Source organism: Euprymna scolopes, chromosome 34 (assembly GCF_053919585.1).
Source record: "Euprymna scolopes isolate OS-2025 chromosome 34, ASM5391958v1, whole genome shotgun sequence".
NCBI classification, from domain to species: domain Eukaryota; kingdom Metazoa; phylum Mollusca; class Cephalopoda; order Sepiida; family Sepiolidae; genus Euprymna; species Euprymna scolopes.
Genome location: NC_136515.1, coordinates 28009759 through 28027091, shown reverse-complemented (window position 1 = coordinate 28027091; position 17333 = coordinate 28009759). Strand labels below are relative to the sequence as shown.

General features: G+C 30.9%; 1 protein-coding gene across 2 annotated transcripts in view; it reads right to left on the bottom strand.

Moving 5' to 3' along the window:
• Positions 1-17333, bottom strand: part of LOC145259147 (dnaJ homolog l(2)tid, mitochondrial-like) — a 90898-nt gene that overhangs the window by 61178 nt on the left and 12387 nt on the right. For both annotated transcript variants that reach the window (XM_080116850.1, XM_080116851.1), the window contains exon 2: positions 5665-5807. In XM_080116850.1, the coding sequence (XP_079972976.1) occupies positions 5665-5807 (143 nt within the window). The remainder of the gene's footprint in view (positions 1-5664; positions 5808-17333) is intronic.

Sequence of the window (17333 nt, the reverse complement as noted above, 5' to 3'; positions counted from 1 at the left end):
TCAGCAATCACGTTATCAATTGCAGATATAATTTCATTCTGTGGTGTTCTGGAAACACCTGGAAATTGCCTAAAGCGTTCTTTGGCGGAAAGTTTTGATGCAAACGCACTGTCAATTTTAGAGAAACACTGCAATAATTCTCAATAATTACCTTTGTTAAGACTATCTTCCCCTTCATCATGTCCGTGCAATGGTAGTTCTTGTTTGCAAAGATATAATATTGCATTTATCAGGTGTTTCAGATATTGTCTATTTTATTTGACCAATTTTTCCTTTCTCTTTCAAGTTTGGCTGATTCACTAATAGCAGTGACTATGTCATACATGCCAAATGTTTTTAAATGCTTATAATTGTTCAAATGCGTCATTGATTTCGAACGAATTTTGCAGTCATCCAAAATATGCCTATAATCAGTATAGCCAGTATCAGTCCATGATTGTCCTGATTTAGGCGTGAAAAGCAAGCAAGACCAACAATAGAGTTTTTCCTCAGATTTACTCGCACATAACCAGTCAATGTCATTAAACCATTTGGATTGGAACAAACAGGTTCTAACCTTATTCACCAATAAAGGAGTTGGGCATCCAACTTTGATAATTTCTCTCTTCTCGGCTACATTTCTCTGGCCAAACAATCTATCTTTCAGGTCTAACACAATATCCATTTCCATTATATCTAATTTTAAATCCAGATCATTAACAGCAAATGCAATATAACTTTTTTTTTTTTTTTTTAATGTTTTAGAGAATAATCTACTTACCCATGAAACACAAGAAAATTAGTCCAAGTGATGTTATACGCAAAATACAGGGAACTTCCAAAATGTAAATTCCATCTGATGAATCTTGAAACACAATATCTTGACCAGTTGAAGTTATCCGTGGAAACACTGAGAACATTGAAAATTTTAATTTATCCAAAATTCTAAGATACAAAGAATTCGTAAATAAAGTCCATGGTAAAATTGAATGTAGTGAAGCGATTTTCAGCATGGCGATTAAATTTTCCCATAGAAGAAAAGGTAATATTGATGAATAAAGTTTAAATAGTTGTGAAATGATGGATGCAGCAAAAGTTACATACAGGACCTTTATGAAAAAAAAATTACAAAAGTATTTACGTACCACTACAGAATTCTACGAAGGTTCATTGGTTTGAGGGGTTTTTCTTAGTATTAATATAAAATGACTTAACACCCATATTTTTCGTAGATTTCTACGATTCAAAATTCACAAAAAAAACATTCCTCAATAAAAAAAAAAGACAAATTCACTCTCATTCAAAACCTGTTCTTAATTAATGAAACAATAACTTCATCACTAATATTTACAATTTCATATATACGCATGGTTATGTTTACAAACAGTTATTCGTACTACTACATATGCGTTTGCTTGCAGCAGCAGTAGTAATCGTTTTTCATGTGTTTATGCGTACAATGTGTCTATAGATCCACAATATATGCAGACACAGCTAGTAGTTTCAATTTCGCTTAAAATTAAGATTATTTGTTGAAAATGTATTCAAATAAACAAATTTTAGTTATAGAATGTAATATATGCAACATTCATTAAAGAAATACAGATCTGTTAGTGAAAAAACAAACTAAAACACGGCGTTTAACCAAAAGGGATGACGATGGCGGTGGCTATAATCTACACTATGTATGCTATCCTCCTCTCTCTCGGTCCCTCTCCCTCTTCACAAGACAGGCATCAGCAGTTACATTGTGCTCAATTTTTTGAGCACGGTACTTTGACTTCATTTTGCCATTTTCTACGGCTTTAAAGCGAGATATTTCTAACATTACTGTTATTATGACGGTTCTTGTGCTTGGCACGGATTACACGTGTTCAACATTATAGCCGCTTTTATGGGATGTTCAGTGGATCTGACGGTGGCCGGACAAAGACCATCCATTCAAAACAGCATTGTTGTATTATTCCCAGATATATTTATGAACTTTTGGCTATTAGTTACCGAAACTTGAATAGATACGTAATTTAATTGAGATCAGACTAAGTATGTTTGCTTGAAATTAATGGATGATTTCTAATCCATTTTGAATAACATTGACCGAGTTATTGGCGGTGCTAGGCACAAGTGGCACTAGTCCCATCTCCGCTCCTGATATACATGTGCTTTGAAAATACTATACCAAAAAAACTTTACTTTCACTAATAAACTCATCAGGAGTCATTGGTCCATTAAAAGATGTAAAAAACGAATTAAATTGTCAGGCAAGTGCAAATATTTGGGGATATACAAGAAAAAAAAAAAGAAAGAAAAGGTGAATGGGAATTCGTGTTAAATATATATACAATAATATAAAATATATGTACAACTGAGATGGTGGGAGTATGGGAACTATTAAAATATAACCGAGCAAGTCTAATGATTTAACAAATGCTGTTGACAAAGCAAAGGGCTGCATGAAAAAAATTGAGACTGCCCCAAAATTTTTAAATGATTTTGATAGTCAGCCCTGAAACAATTCGTTTTATAGGCATTGGCATAAGCTGGATTTTCAATTAGAAGTTGGACAATGGAAGAGTCAGAGGCAGAAGGAGACGAAAGCAACGTGGTTTGCCCAGTCTAATTTTTGCCGGTATATGTTGGTTGATGCATATCCGCAAATTCAAGGAGGTTCAACCCACATAGTCAGCAGTTCACTGACAATTGAATTCATTAAAAACATTGCTTTGTGTGATGAAAGGTAAACTATCCTTTGTGACCAGGGGAATGCAGATTTTACACCAAAAACCAACTGTAACAACAGATGGGAAACACTTTGTTACAGAACAAACGCCAACACAAATTGAATACTATGAAAAACATTGTCATCCGTAATGGTTATCTGGAGAATTTGATTAATTATACTATTAATAATCAAGTAGAAAAATACAATTCTCTTATAGGCCTGGGTTTGTCCAAGTGTCCGGTTTATTTAAAACTGCCTTGGATTGGAGTTGCTGGTCAGTGTTTGGGCAGATGGATTATTTAGTTTGTAACAAATTATTTCTCGTTTTGTGTAAAGGATCCCTACAGTTTTTCGTATATTATTTTCAAAGCACTGCATTGTTTTTATACTGTTAAAAAGTTTTTTATTAAACCATTTAAAAAGCTAGATTTAAAAAAATACACTATGCATAGAAGTCAAAACTGAGCAACAAAAAGATTTCTATATTCATCCAACTCTCCTAGTAACAACAATTACATACAAGATATGTCAGAAAAGTGAGGGGATGAGCACCACTCGAAAGATGGATTATTTAGAAGACGATGTTCACATATGCTGGAAGTATATTACTAAGCTTAGTGTCCTGAAACCATTGCATTATTTATCCACATGATTTTCTTTATATTTCTTCACCATGACAATGCACCTAATCATAACACTAAGGGCATTCATTAATTCCTGATTGAAAAGAATAATGCCAGAAAAATCATCCTATTCACTTGATCAAGCTACATGTGATTTCTCTTTCCCTAAAACTCAAGGGGATTATCATGATATTTTGAAGGTCCATCAATAAAAAGATTCCAGGATAATTTTTCCAGCTGTGAATAAAATCCTGGCAGAGGATGACAAATTGCATAAGACTGAAATGGAAAACATACAAGTAACCGGTGACCACGTCTGAATTCCTAGAAACCTCTTTGAAGAAAAAAGCTGGCTCAACCCAGCCAGGGTGAATCATCACACCAGTATAAGAGCTTGTGTGTTGCTGACCTAAATTGTTAGTGGCATCAGTCTTGTTTACAGGTACAAAGTGTGTCGGAAATGAATTTACAACGTTCTATACAATTCTTTCATTTATTTCTTGCATTTTTTCTCTTCATTTCTTCTTGTGCTGCCTTATTTTTAGCACTTTATCTTTAATACATTTACATAGCGTGAATTATTTAATACATTTACATAGCGTGAATTATTTAATACATTTACATAGCGTGAATTATTTAATACATTTACATAGCGTGAATTATTTAATACATTTACATAGCGTGAATTATTTAATACATTTACATAGCGTGAATTATTTAATACATTTACATAGCGTGAATTATTTAATACATTTACATAGCGTGAATTATTTAATACATTTACATAGCGTGAATTATTTAATACATTTACATAGCGTGAATTATTTAATACATTTACATAGCGTGAATTATTTAATACATTTACATAGCGTGAATTATTTAATACATTTACATAGCGTGAATTATTTAATACATTTACATAGCGTGAATTATTTAATACATTTACATAGCGTGAATTATTTAATACATTTACATAGCGTGAATTATTTAATACATTTACATAGCGTGAATTATTTAATACATTTACATAGCGTGAATTATTTAATACATTTACATAGCGTGAATTATTTAATACATTTACATAGCGTGAATTATTTAATACATTTACATAGCGTGAATTATTTAATACATTTACATAGCGTGAATTATTTAATACATTTACATAGCGTGAATTATTTAATACATTTACATAGCGTGAATTATTTAATACATTTACATAGCGTGAATTATTTAATACATTTACATAGCGTGAATTATTTAATACATTTACATAGCGTGAATTATTTAATACATTTACATAGCGTGAATTATTTAATACATTTACATAGCGTGAATTATTTAATACATTTACATAGCGTGAATTATTTAATACATTTACATAGCGTGAATTATTTAATACATTTACATAGCGTGAATTATTTAATACATTTACATAGCGTGAATTATTTAATACATTTACATAGCGTGAATTATTTAATACATTTACATAGCGTGAATTATTTAATACATTTACATAGCGTGAATTATTTAATACATTTACATAGCGTGAATTATTTAATACATTTACATAGCGTGAATTATTTAATACATTTACATAGCGTGAATTATTTAATACATTTACATAGCGTGAATTATTTAATACATTTACATAGCGTGAATTATTTAATACATTTACATAGCGTGAATTATTTAATACATTTACATAGCGTGAATTATTTAATACATTTACATAGCGTGAATTATTTAATACATTTACATAGCGTGAATTATTTAATACATTTACATAGCGTGAATTATTTAATACATTTACATAGCGTGAATTATTTAATACATTTACATAGCGTGAATTATTTAATACATTTACATAGCGTGAATTATTTAATACATTTACATAGCGTGAATTATTTAATACATTTACATAGCGTGAATTATTTAATACATTTACATAGCGTGAATTATTTAATACATTTACATAGCGTGAATTATTTAATACATTTACATAGCGTGAATTATTTAATACATTTACATAGCGTGAATTATTTAATACATTTATATTCTGTATCTCTACTCCTATTGTCAGTGTAGACCAAATTCATAAGTTTTGTTTGATTGTTTAACGGCATATCAACCTTTTCAGGTCATTTAATATTGAATTCCATAATTTTGGAAACCGTTTTTAGCTTCAAGATCTTTGTGTCCTAAATATTTATTCATGGTGTTTAGTTTGGTTGTTTTGTAGGGAACATTGTTTTTGTTTTAGATTTTGCATAATATGATGGTACTCATATGAATAAACAAACAAATATTGTTTCATAAATAAGAAAACAGAACAAGAATTACCTGATAATAGGCCTTTTTTATTTCTTTTTGGTCAGCATTTCTTGAAACTCCTAACATTTGATAATAATCTTGTTTATTAAATGAAGAACTTCTGTGTAAAAATCTGATATGAACAAAATCCAGATTTGATAATTTTCCATCTCCTGAAAAAAAAAAAAAAAAAAAAAAAAAATTGTGATTACTAGAAAAAAAAAAGCAGAGAAAATGCATGAAATGCATTAAATTTGGTGATCAATATTTCTTTTGATTTTGAGAATGATAGAATTTATCAAATGATAAAAAAAAATGTGATTATAATATATAACATTACCATTACCCATTCTTTAAACTAAGTATGTGATGTAGGTGTTCAGTTTGCCAGAGATCTAACTGTTCACAAGTGTTTTATACAGTTATCTAAAAAAAATTTCGACATAATTTACATTCATTAAATGTGTGCGTTTATCAAAAGCAATTCCAAAAGTGTCAAAGATTTTTTGGATGCATTTGTATCCAAAAAATCTGACTTGAAAAAAAATAAATACAAGAAAAATGTAATGAGATGAAAAATAAAAAAAAAAAAACGAGGAAATATAAAATGTTAGGTATGTGTATGTATTTATAGGTACAAGATAATCTAATAAAGAAATCATGAATTTTGGAATATTCTCTTTTTAATGGCTATGTAATATTTTTTTAAGTAATGCAGATTCATGTAACTGTTCATTTCTGCAAGTAACAAAAATATAACATTTTTATTGAAAAAGTGTAAAAACATGACGAAACGCATATGGTCGTTTTAAAGATGGAAAAATTTCCAACCACGAAAGTACTAAAATAGTCATAACTTCCCTATTTTTAGATCATCAAACTATGTATTAAGCAATTTTAATTTTTTCATGTGTATTTTTAGTTAAACGCTGGTAATTGGTGAAATCAGCCCCACCTCCCCAAATAAGTGCACAAAAAAAAAATCCAAAAGATTCTTCACTTAAAATGAAGTCTGCATCCAGCACAAAAAAAAAAATTGCATTATATAAAAAACAAGAAAAAAAAAAAAAATGGAATTATTGTTTTTGCATCTTATACAGAGTCAAAATGTTTTGTAAAGGATTTCTAACTTGGTCTGTTGTAATTTGTGCTGCCTAATAAGAACAGATTGTCATCAGCTGATCTCCAGGTCTTGTGGCTTTGGATCATCAACATCAATGTTTAACACACTTTGAGACATTTTCAATGACTGAACAACACGACCATACAAGTTGAGATATTGTGCAATGCAGAAACCTTTATCAGTAGTTTTCTCTAATCTATATATCTATAAAAGTGAATGTGTCTGTCTGTACATTTTTCTATGCAATAACTGTCAATTTTCAGTCTACAGACTCAAAATTTGATATACAGGGTATTGAGATTTGGGAAAATCTTTGTAATCCGTTTTCAGCCATAAATTTGGCTGTTAAGAGGTCAAAGTTCAACGATTTGACTTTTGAAAACTCTACCAAACCCCTCCGCCAATTTTGGGTCTAAACACTTAAAATTTTAGATATAGGTTCCTTGGGCATGGATCTAACTTAACTTGATTTGAGCCTAAAACAATGTTACAGGGTCAAAATAGGGGTCAAAGTTAAAAAAATTGATTGCTTTTTTTATTCTATTTTTTTTTTTTGCTCAACATACACCTCCAAACACCCAGGCAATGCTGGGCTGAAATGCTAGTAGTTAATTAAAAACATGTGGAACAACAGATAAATTGTTAAGTAATAATCAGTTCTATGCGACAGTCTTCTGAAGGTTGAAGGTTCAATTCTCACTACAGGCAACACTAATAAATTGCTTATTGCTGATGGAATGAGAACTACTTCCAAAGATTAAATAAAAAGTTGTTTCGAAATTTGGCGTAAATTTCCAAGCTTGACAGCCAAAAGTAGATAATCATAAATTACGTGAGCCAAAGTACTGAGAATAACAACCAAGATGAGGATATTAGTCTGAATAATCCAAATTATCAATGCTTATCTCAAAAATTCCACAACAGTAAATTAATGAACTGCATTTCTAAAGGGCAATATGCAAATTAGTTAACCTCACAATGTAAATTACATGCATATAAATATATTAAACAGGTATTGTTCTTTTGTGCGTATGAATTTGAGGTTTTAATCTCACTGTTAAAGCAGAAAATGACCCAACTTTATAAATACAGATTGAACGCTCCAAGCATAGAGTTTATGTCAAGTGCAAATGCAGACCCCAATATATTATTGGTATGAATGAATAAATTACAATTTTAAAAAAACTATAAGTTGATAGATAGATATTAGATTTTTTTTATTCATTTAAAATTGCCTAGCTACAAAAATCATTTTTTATGGCTCCTTGGCCTTTTGACCAAGATCAAAGTGTAATATCTTTTCAACATCAGTGCCATTTGATACGAGAAGTTTTCATGTAATTATCTCCTCTGAAAATGAAATGCTAAAAATGCTTTTAAAGCGCTGTCAGTTTTTTTAAAATAAAATTTCTTTAATAGTAATATATATATATATAAAAGCGAAAATGTATGTATGTATGTTGACTTTTTGTGAATATCCGCAAAAGGATTTTTTCCGGCGGCTTCTCGAGACCGTCACTCATTTTTAAAACTTTATATCACGTCAAAATCATAATATCTACAAGTTACGAACGGGGGTGGCGTGTGTATTTAATTTGCCTGATTTTCAAAAGCCAAATATTCAACCTTTTTCGATCAACGCATGTAGATTCGCCTTTTTCGTATAATAAAAGCGAAACTGATACGAAGGTTGTTGCATCGTTCCCAGCACGATCGCCGGAACGTCCAAAAGCAATCAGCTTTGATCAATGCGGTTTTTCCCTTATATCAGACAATTGCTATTCAATTTGGACAATCCCCCTTTCAATGGGGAACTGGTTTCCCCCCCCTCCCATCATCTTGGGGAAGCCCAAACTGCCCCGCAGTAAATGAAAAAAACGATCCCGCAGTGAAACAAAGTAAACAAACGCCAAAAAACTGCCCAGTCATCGTAACGCGACAGCGATGACCTCATTAAGCATCCACCTGTCAATCAAACTTCCTTGACTTGATTCCCTTTAATCGCTCTTACATTAATATTGCTCCGAGTTCGAGCCCACATGCCATTATCCCCCATTTTTTTTTTTTTCCCTTAAAATCGCTATCATTAAGTTTCCTTTTTGTTCTGATTTACCCCCCCCCAAACACACACACACACACACACAAATACTCAGGCAACGACGGGTCCCCCCCCCCCGCTAGTAATTATAAAAGTATAGTGTAATGAAATTGTGCATATTCAATATTTGTTTTTCATTTGTAAAAGAAGTTGAGGTATTCTTTACCATAAAAAACAAAATACAGTGAAAGTGCCAATTATAAGTGAATATATGAACATGCCTAACTTGTATAAGCAAGCACACAAAGAAACAGAGGCACACATTTAGATTATAGATATTGACTATTATATATTTTAAAATAACTTCTTGTGCAAATGATAAATTCAAGAGATTGTATTTAGCATGTATAATGAAAGTAATTTACACATTAAATATTTTATCTTTTCAATTTGATATAATTTGCACAAAATGTTCTTTCCATTAATGGAATCAGTTTTTCTGATTGATTTTTATTCCTATCTGACAAAAAAAAACAAAAAAAAAACGGAAAACTGCCAAATTGATGCAATTGACCGTCTCAGTTGCATCATCCAAATACACATTTTTCAGGGGAAAAAAAGTCAGATTTCAAAGTTAATCCTTTTATTAGCTGCATCCTCACAATTGAAAAGCCTCTTGGGTTTTCTTTTTCCATCAAGTTTTTCCACCCCCTAATATAATAGATAATATTTTTAAAATGACACTATGGTCAAGCTTTCTAATTCGTGTATCATTGTGACAGCAATCCTGAATGTTGTTAAAACTTGTGTTAGATTTACTAAAGAGTTTGGAATGCAATTTTCTTTAGTCTCTACTTGCATCCCCCAAGAGGGCAGGGTTAGAAAAAAGGTCTTTTTTTAATGTGAGGAAAATCAAGCTTCTAATAAGAGCCACTGAATTGGGACAAAAATAAAAATTTCAGCCCGAAAAGATTTCTTTACTGATCAAGGGCAGAAAAGATACTACACTTTGCTCCTAGTGAGATGACCAAGGATATATTATTGCAATTATTTTAGTCTTGAGTTTAAAAATATTCTATAGCATATTCTAAGGCATTACGTTTGTATATCAGCACATTTTTACAAATTAGATCACTCGATCAACAAAATTGAATTATTTCCAAATCAAATCATGTTGCAATAACTAAAAAACAGTCTCATTTTAAATGCATTTTAAGTATAGTGTTAAATACATTTTTAAAAAACAGTACCATTTTAAATACATTTTAAGTATGATGTTAAATACATTTTTAAAAAACTACCATTTTAAATACATTTTAAGTATAGTGTTAAATACATTTTTAAAAAACAGTACCATTTTAAATGCATTTAAAAAAAAAAAAAAAAAAAAAAAAAATCAGTATAATTTTGAATACACATGAAACAATATAAATTTTAAATACATTTTTTAAAAACTGGCATTCATTTTATTGACAATTATTTTATAGTAAGAAAGAATATTTATTGTTCTACAAATTAAATTGTTTAAATGTAAAACATTGAAAAATATTTAAATGTTATGAAAGAATAATTTCTTCTTTCAAAAGGAATTAAATGAAGAGTAACTTTTAGAGATTCATGGAGAAAGCGCCACAGAATTTCCAGTGTTCCACTTGTAATTTTATAATTAGTAGATTTATATCTACTTATAAAAAAAAAAAAATTAATTAATTATATCTTCAAATATTTATTTGTAGAGTTTGGTTGCTTTCTTTTACGGCATATCAATCCCTTTCGGGTTATTTAATGCTGGAAATTATTTTGAAAAATGTTTTTATGCTTTAAGTATTTTATATCTTCAAATATTTATTCCTGATGTTTGGTTTGTTTATTTTATAGAAGAAAATTGTTTTTGAAGAACCTGGTTGATTTTTGCAAAGGGAAGATAAAAAACAATAACATTAATGTTCGGTGCATTTTAGGTCAGGAAGTCTGTTAAAATATTTTTGACTCCTAATGGGGATATGACACCAATGATTTCAACGATCGTTTCTATAACCACAAGTTATAATAACCAACCAATGAGAAGCTTCCAAAGTTACTATGAAAATTGTTGAATTTCAATCAGTTTGGCGCCGTCCCTGTCACGAACCTGCATTTGATTCTTCGCCACCATCTTTGTTACTAGGAATTACTTAACACTCAGGATCGGAACTGCACTGATTCTCCACCTCCATCTTTGTTCAACATAATGTCTCAACACTTAAAGCCGATATCTTCAAACAACCTGATCTGGTAGCAATAGATAGCAACTTTAGATCTAACAGATTGAGCATAAAACTGTTTTCTATAACACATTTGCAGCAATTGCAATTTTGAAAGTGGATTTAGTTTCAAAGCATCTATTCTGCTAAGATTGAAATAGTGATTCTTGTGAACAATGGTGCTGTTACACTGAAATTCATTTCAGGTGGTAGGGAGTTGTCTGACTTGCTATTTACTTTCTTGCTTCCCTCACACTCAAAATGGTTTTGTTCGGTGGCTAGAAAATTTTTGTGTGAGAGGACAGATTCATATTTATACAAATAAATACAATTTATCAAAAGTTGACCATTTTATTTATTTATATATATATATATATATATATATATTAGCGGCCAAGCAAAAAAAAAAAAAAAAACCTAAACAAAATTCATCCTGAAGCAACAAAATTGAAGCTAGCCTGCCAGGACACTGTATAGGCAAATTTGGGCATATTTTTTTTGGTTTGAATATATAGCTTCTTTTTTTTGTCCTAAAATACTAGTATAAAAAAGCTTGCAAATTTTCATGTAGTTTCGTCCCATAGAACCAAACATATGAGCATTTCAATATTTAGTTTGGCTACCAGTATAGATATAATATAAAGCTGAATGTGTGTGTGTATGTGTGTGTGTGTGTGTGTGTGTGTGTGTGTGTGTGTGTGTGTGTGTGTGTGTGTGTCTGGTTACGAATAAGCTCCTATATGGTTGATTATTTTTAAAAAACTGATTACATATAATGATAGAAGATGTATCGAGATACAGGAATGGGTATGTTTGATCTGGCAGAACAGTGGTTCATTAAAATTGTGGGGTCTGCGTTCACGCCTGGTCCACAAAGTATGGAAATAAAAAATTTAAAAATTAAAAAAAAACGTTTACAAGTGTTTTTGATATAGATGTACGTAATAATACTTTGATAAGTATGTTTTAACTTAAATAGGGATGGTATAATAAAATTGTGGGGTCTGCATTCGTGCCTGGCCTACATAGAATGGAAATAGGCACAAACTTTAATAAAGACTCTTCATATCTATCTGCATAAGTATACTTTGATAATTATGTTTCAGTTTGAAGAAATATGGTATAATAAAATTATGGGGTGTTCGTTCGCACCTGACCTCTATAGAATGGAAATATGTCACAAAGTTTAACAAGGTTTTTTAATATATATCCACAGAATATTGTGATAAGTGTTTCAGTGTGAACAGGTATGGTATAATAAATTACGGGGTTTATCCATTTTATTTTTACTTTCATCATATTTTGCTTTGGTTTTGATACCCCCAAATTCAAAGCTATCTCTTTACAACCCTTCCTTTTCATAACCTATCATCTATATATATAAAAGCGAAAATGTATGTATGTATGTAGCAATACAAATGAAAAAATTGAAATAGCTTGAAATATTTCAATATTTGTATGCATAGAAAGAGCTTGATGAGCTAAGAAAGAATCTTTTTAAATCTTTAAAATCTGATTAAAATTAAGGAAGTTATGGCTATTTTTGTGCCTCACACGTTTGGATATTTTTCCCTCTTTAAGACCATATGCGTTTCGTCACATTTTTTACACTACTTTTTCAGTAAAAATGTCATATCTTTGTTAAAACACAAGACTAAGAAATGAAATTTACCATATAAGTGTATTTGCAGCAATTCCTTAAAAATGCTATGTATCCATAAACAGAAAAGAAGTTGGAGAACTCAAAGTTGAATTGTAATGTGCTTTATGTACAAAAAACTTAAATCTAAACATAAGACCATTTAAAAATGAATATATTGCAATATTTCTTTGGTATTATTGTAGATTAACACCTTCTGTTTAACCCCACTCAACTCCTTCTGACCACCCCTCCAAAAATCGTGATTCTACCTTTTTAGGAAATTATGTATAAAATGCCATGAAAAACTTTAATGAAAGATAAACAAATTATTTTAGAATTGAATGTAAAATAATTTCCTATTACAGATCACTCTAGCATTTTAGGGCAGTTAACTGGGATTTTTTCTATGGGAAAATATGCATGCTTTTTTTAAGATGATTATGTGTAGTTTTAAGAGGGTTTCTATGCAATGAGAATATGGGGAGGGTTGCCATTCGGACTTTGAATTAATTGTAGGGCTAAGGAAAATTATGTGTGAACATACTGAAAACTTGACAGAGACAAAGCTAACAAAAACAATATTAGAGGGGGAAGCGGTTAGTTTCACAAAAATTTAATGTAAAATAATTCACTATTTCCTGACCATTCTAGCATTTTAGGACAGTTAACCAATTTATTTTTATGTGTATTTTTCTTTAAGGAAGGATCTATTTTTTGTTTGTTTGTTTTAGATGCTTGTATGTGGCTTACAGAGGTATTTTGTTGGGGGGGGGCTTGCCACTCGAACTTAGTGTTATTGTTAGGATTAAAGAGTGTTTTAGGAGGAGACTTGCCACACATAATTTGGATTAGAGGTGAAGTCAAAGAAAATTCCATAAATTTGTTGATTTCTATTTTCGAGGTTGAAGGTGTTAATTCCATAGGCCGTTTATACTACGCTGGAGCAGGTTGTAAAAATATCTTTCGCTTAATAAGTAGAAAAAAAAAATAACAAAATTCCATGAACAAAGCTTCTTTCTTAGAACTGCACGCCTGTGGAATTGTCTTCCGTTTTCCTGCTTTCCGGCTGACTACAATATGGTTGTGTTCAAGTCTAAGGTAAATAAGTTCTTGATGAGCCGTTCCATATAAGTTATTAAATTTACCAAATTTTCATTACTAATGATTACTATATTGACCAACTTCTACTGTACACTCTTTAACCCTTATCCTTGAGTGGCCTCTGGGCCTTGATAATGTGGTGATGCCTGTGTAAAAAAAAAAAAAATAAATAAAAAAAAATAAAAAATAAAAAGCTTCCTAATTGTAGTTTGATGTGTTTTCTAACTGCTTTTAAAATTTCAAGAATATTGATATAGATTTTGAGGGTTTGTATTACTATACACAGATTCGAAAAAGTTGTCAAAAAAACAAATATATAACAAATAAATGTTATCAAAAGCAAGTTACTTTTCTACCTAACTGGATAATTTTTTTAGTGTTTTTATTTAATATAACATGTTTATTCAGCTTGAAAACAGTGTTTACCGATGTTTTGGAAAATTTAAAATGGCGCCCGACTCTCTTGAAACGGTAAGTTTGGGGAAAAGAGTTAAAAATAAAAAAGTAGACAAAATACTGCTAGAAACTCGCTCAATATATGCTACCGTGACATAGGCTGACATATTCGGTGAGTTTTTAACAGTATTTTGTATAGTTTTTTATTTTTAACTCCTTTTCTCAAACTTAACGTGTCAAAGAGAGTCGGGCCGGGCGCCATTTTTAATTTTCCAATACATCGGTAAACACTGTACGTTTTTCGAGCTGAATAAACATGTTACATTAAATAAAAACACTAGAAAATTATGCAGTTAGGTAGAAAAGTAACTTATCTTGCCTTTGATAACATTTATTTGTTATATATTTGTTTTTTGACAACTTTTTCGAATCTATGTATAAACGAGATTTTGATACTTATTTTGATTTTGAAAATAAACATTTGTGGCTGTTCGCAGTAAAACATTGTTTTAATTCGCTGTTCAAAACTAATTTAAAGAAAAGTGCATGCAAGCTATATATATTATTTTGTTTTTTTAACCATGTTTTTAAATTTGACGAGAAATGTGAGAAATTGCAACAGATTCATAATGCCGAATTGGTTGGGATTGTTGTTATTATACATTCTGAAAACCGAATAGTTCTAAACTAATGTTATTCTGATAACAAAATAGCTCTAATTAAACATAAGAACATTTATATTCATATTTTCGTGTTTTTCTTAATTCGTTCTTGAATAAAAATTAAAGAACGCGTGTTGTTTACACTGTGCTATCGCTGATTCTACAGGCTGGAGCTGCTGCTGCTGCTGCTTCTAGTAAAACTAACTTCATTTGACCAAATTCGAGAAATAGAAACAATTTTTTTTTTCGGGTAGGTCCTTTTAAATTATCAATTACCGCGGTCCTACTCAACATAAAATAATACTTTTAATTGATAAAGATAGTAAAAAGATTGATTTACTTACTACTGGGTGTCCGAAGAATTTTTTTTTCAAAATGTTCGATACTCGTCATATTAAAGTCTTATTTTTAACACAACAAAAAAAGAAATGGTCAAAAATATTTCGGACACTTGACAGTATTAAGATTAACACCTCTTCTGATTGTTTCCCAAATTTCATGACGAAATTCTTCATACAATCACGGTACGGACCTTTAGAAAACAGGGGGGGGGGGGTCATTACAAAACCTTACCGAAAGCGCCATTTTATGACGTTCACATTTTTATCACTTTATTTGCTTAAAACTCTTAAAATATATAATGTACATTCACATTTATTAATTCATTTGAAAGTATATTCATTTCCGAACAAAACAGTAGTAATTTGAAGACTTGAAGTGCTTTGGTTTAAAAAATATGGCTATTTTAGTAGAACTACCTTGAAATCTGTGATTATCCAAAGCGTTTTTTCGTCCGTGTGTATTAATAATGTATGTATGTATGTATGTGTGTTTGCTTTTTCTGTATGTCAACAAAAGGCTTTTTGCAGAGAAGCGGTCGCTCACTTCACAACTTTTTAAAACTTTTTATATCACATATAAATCGTAATATCTCACAGTTAACAACGAAGCTCGCCTGTCTATTTAATTTGCTCGATTTCGGGAAGATAAATATTCAATATTTGTCGCTCGCCGCATGTGGGTTAGTCTTTTTCCTAAAGCATCTTGGGGGGGAAAAAAAAAAAAAAAAAGCGTTCAGCAGTAAATGAATACTATCCCGCAGTCAAACTTGACCTCATTAACTCATTAAAACGGGCACCTGCTTTCAAACGTGTTTCCGTTAGCATCTCGCGGTGGGGCAATGGTTAACGTTGCACTTTTTTTTTTTCACACTTTAATTTACAACTTTGCCTCAACGGTTCGGGTTCGATCCTCATACTTACTTTTTTTTAACCCCCCCCCCCCCCACACACACACCTCCAAACACCCTCGCTAGTACTTTCATAAATCAGAGTCCATTTTCTGAAGGCTGTTTTTGAACCCAGTTAACGACAGGTACTTTTGCTAGTATATATAATTTCCTCAAAACCTCTGACCTTGATGGAAGGGAGACTAAAACTTACTATGGTTTCAAATGATCTGAAATAACAGCAAGGGGAAACTTGATTCCAAAATATTTATATGTTATATCTCCCCTCTTTTGGAAATAGGGTGCAATTATGAATATCCCCAGCATCAAACAATGCGTATACACTGTGAAATTTACTTTATGTATGAAAATAAAAGAGGGTAGATAGAACATACGAGAAACATTTGGAATGAAGGTGAGATTTTGCTGCTAATTGGATGGCATTTTGTTTCAGTGCACGGGCAGCAAAATTTACCAGAACACCATTGTAAGACAAAAACAGTGATGGGAGAGGATCTGCAGCTTGGTAGCTAGTGTAGGATCTATTATAAAAGAGAGAGGGATTGATGCAGCAACCCACTTCATGTATGGGTGAATAGTGACAAAGATATAGGATACCGGTAAATGTAAGAAATTTTCTAGCCTAGTAGAAGGAGCCTACATTCTTTGCAGGCATGGCTGCTTCTCATGTGTATTCCAATGCATTTCATGTTGTCTGAAAATGTTGGGTCAAGGAGTTTGAATGCTAAACTCTTGGGAACAGGTGCTATTGGCCATGACAATCGGTGGTGTGAATAGTTTCTTATAGTTATTAAAAGAAATGAGTTTTGTTTTGATAATACTTAATGTGACCATCCATTTTTGGTCTCATTCTATCAAGTTGGTGCAAAAGTTTTTGCCGGTTATAGAAGCGGCATCTTAAAACATTATAATTATTATATTATTATAATATATATGATATATTATAATATATCATAATATGCATTATTAAACATATAAACACGATTAATTTATAACTTTTTCTTTCAGATTATTAAAACATCATATTTTTCTGCAATATTCTCACCCATGTTCACATGAAAAAGATGTTTTTTAGTCACCAGAATGCAAGTCATCTTCCATTTTAATAATGTTCGCACTTATACAGCACTACTAACCAAAAATAGGAGAATTAGGTTGGGAAATTCTATCCAATCCTGCATATTCTCCCTCAGATTATCACTTTTTTTTAAAAAAGATCACAAAACTATTTAGATGGTCTTAGTT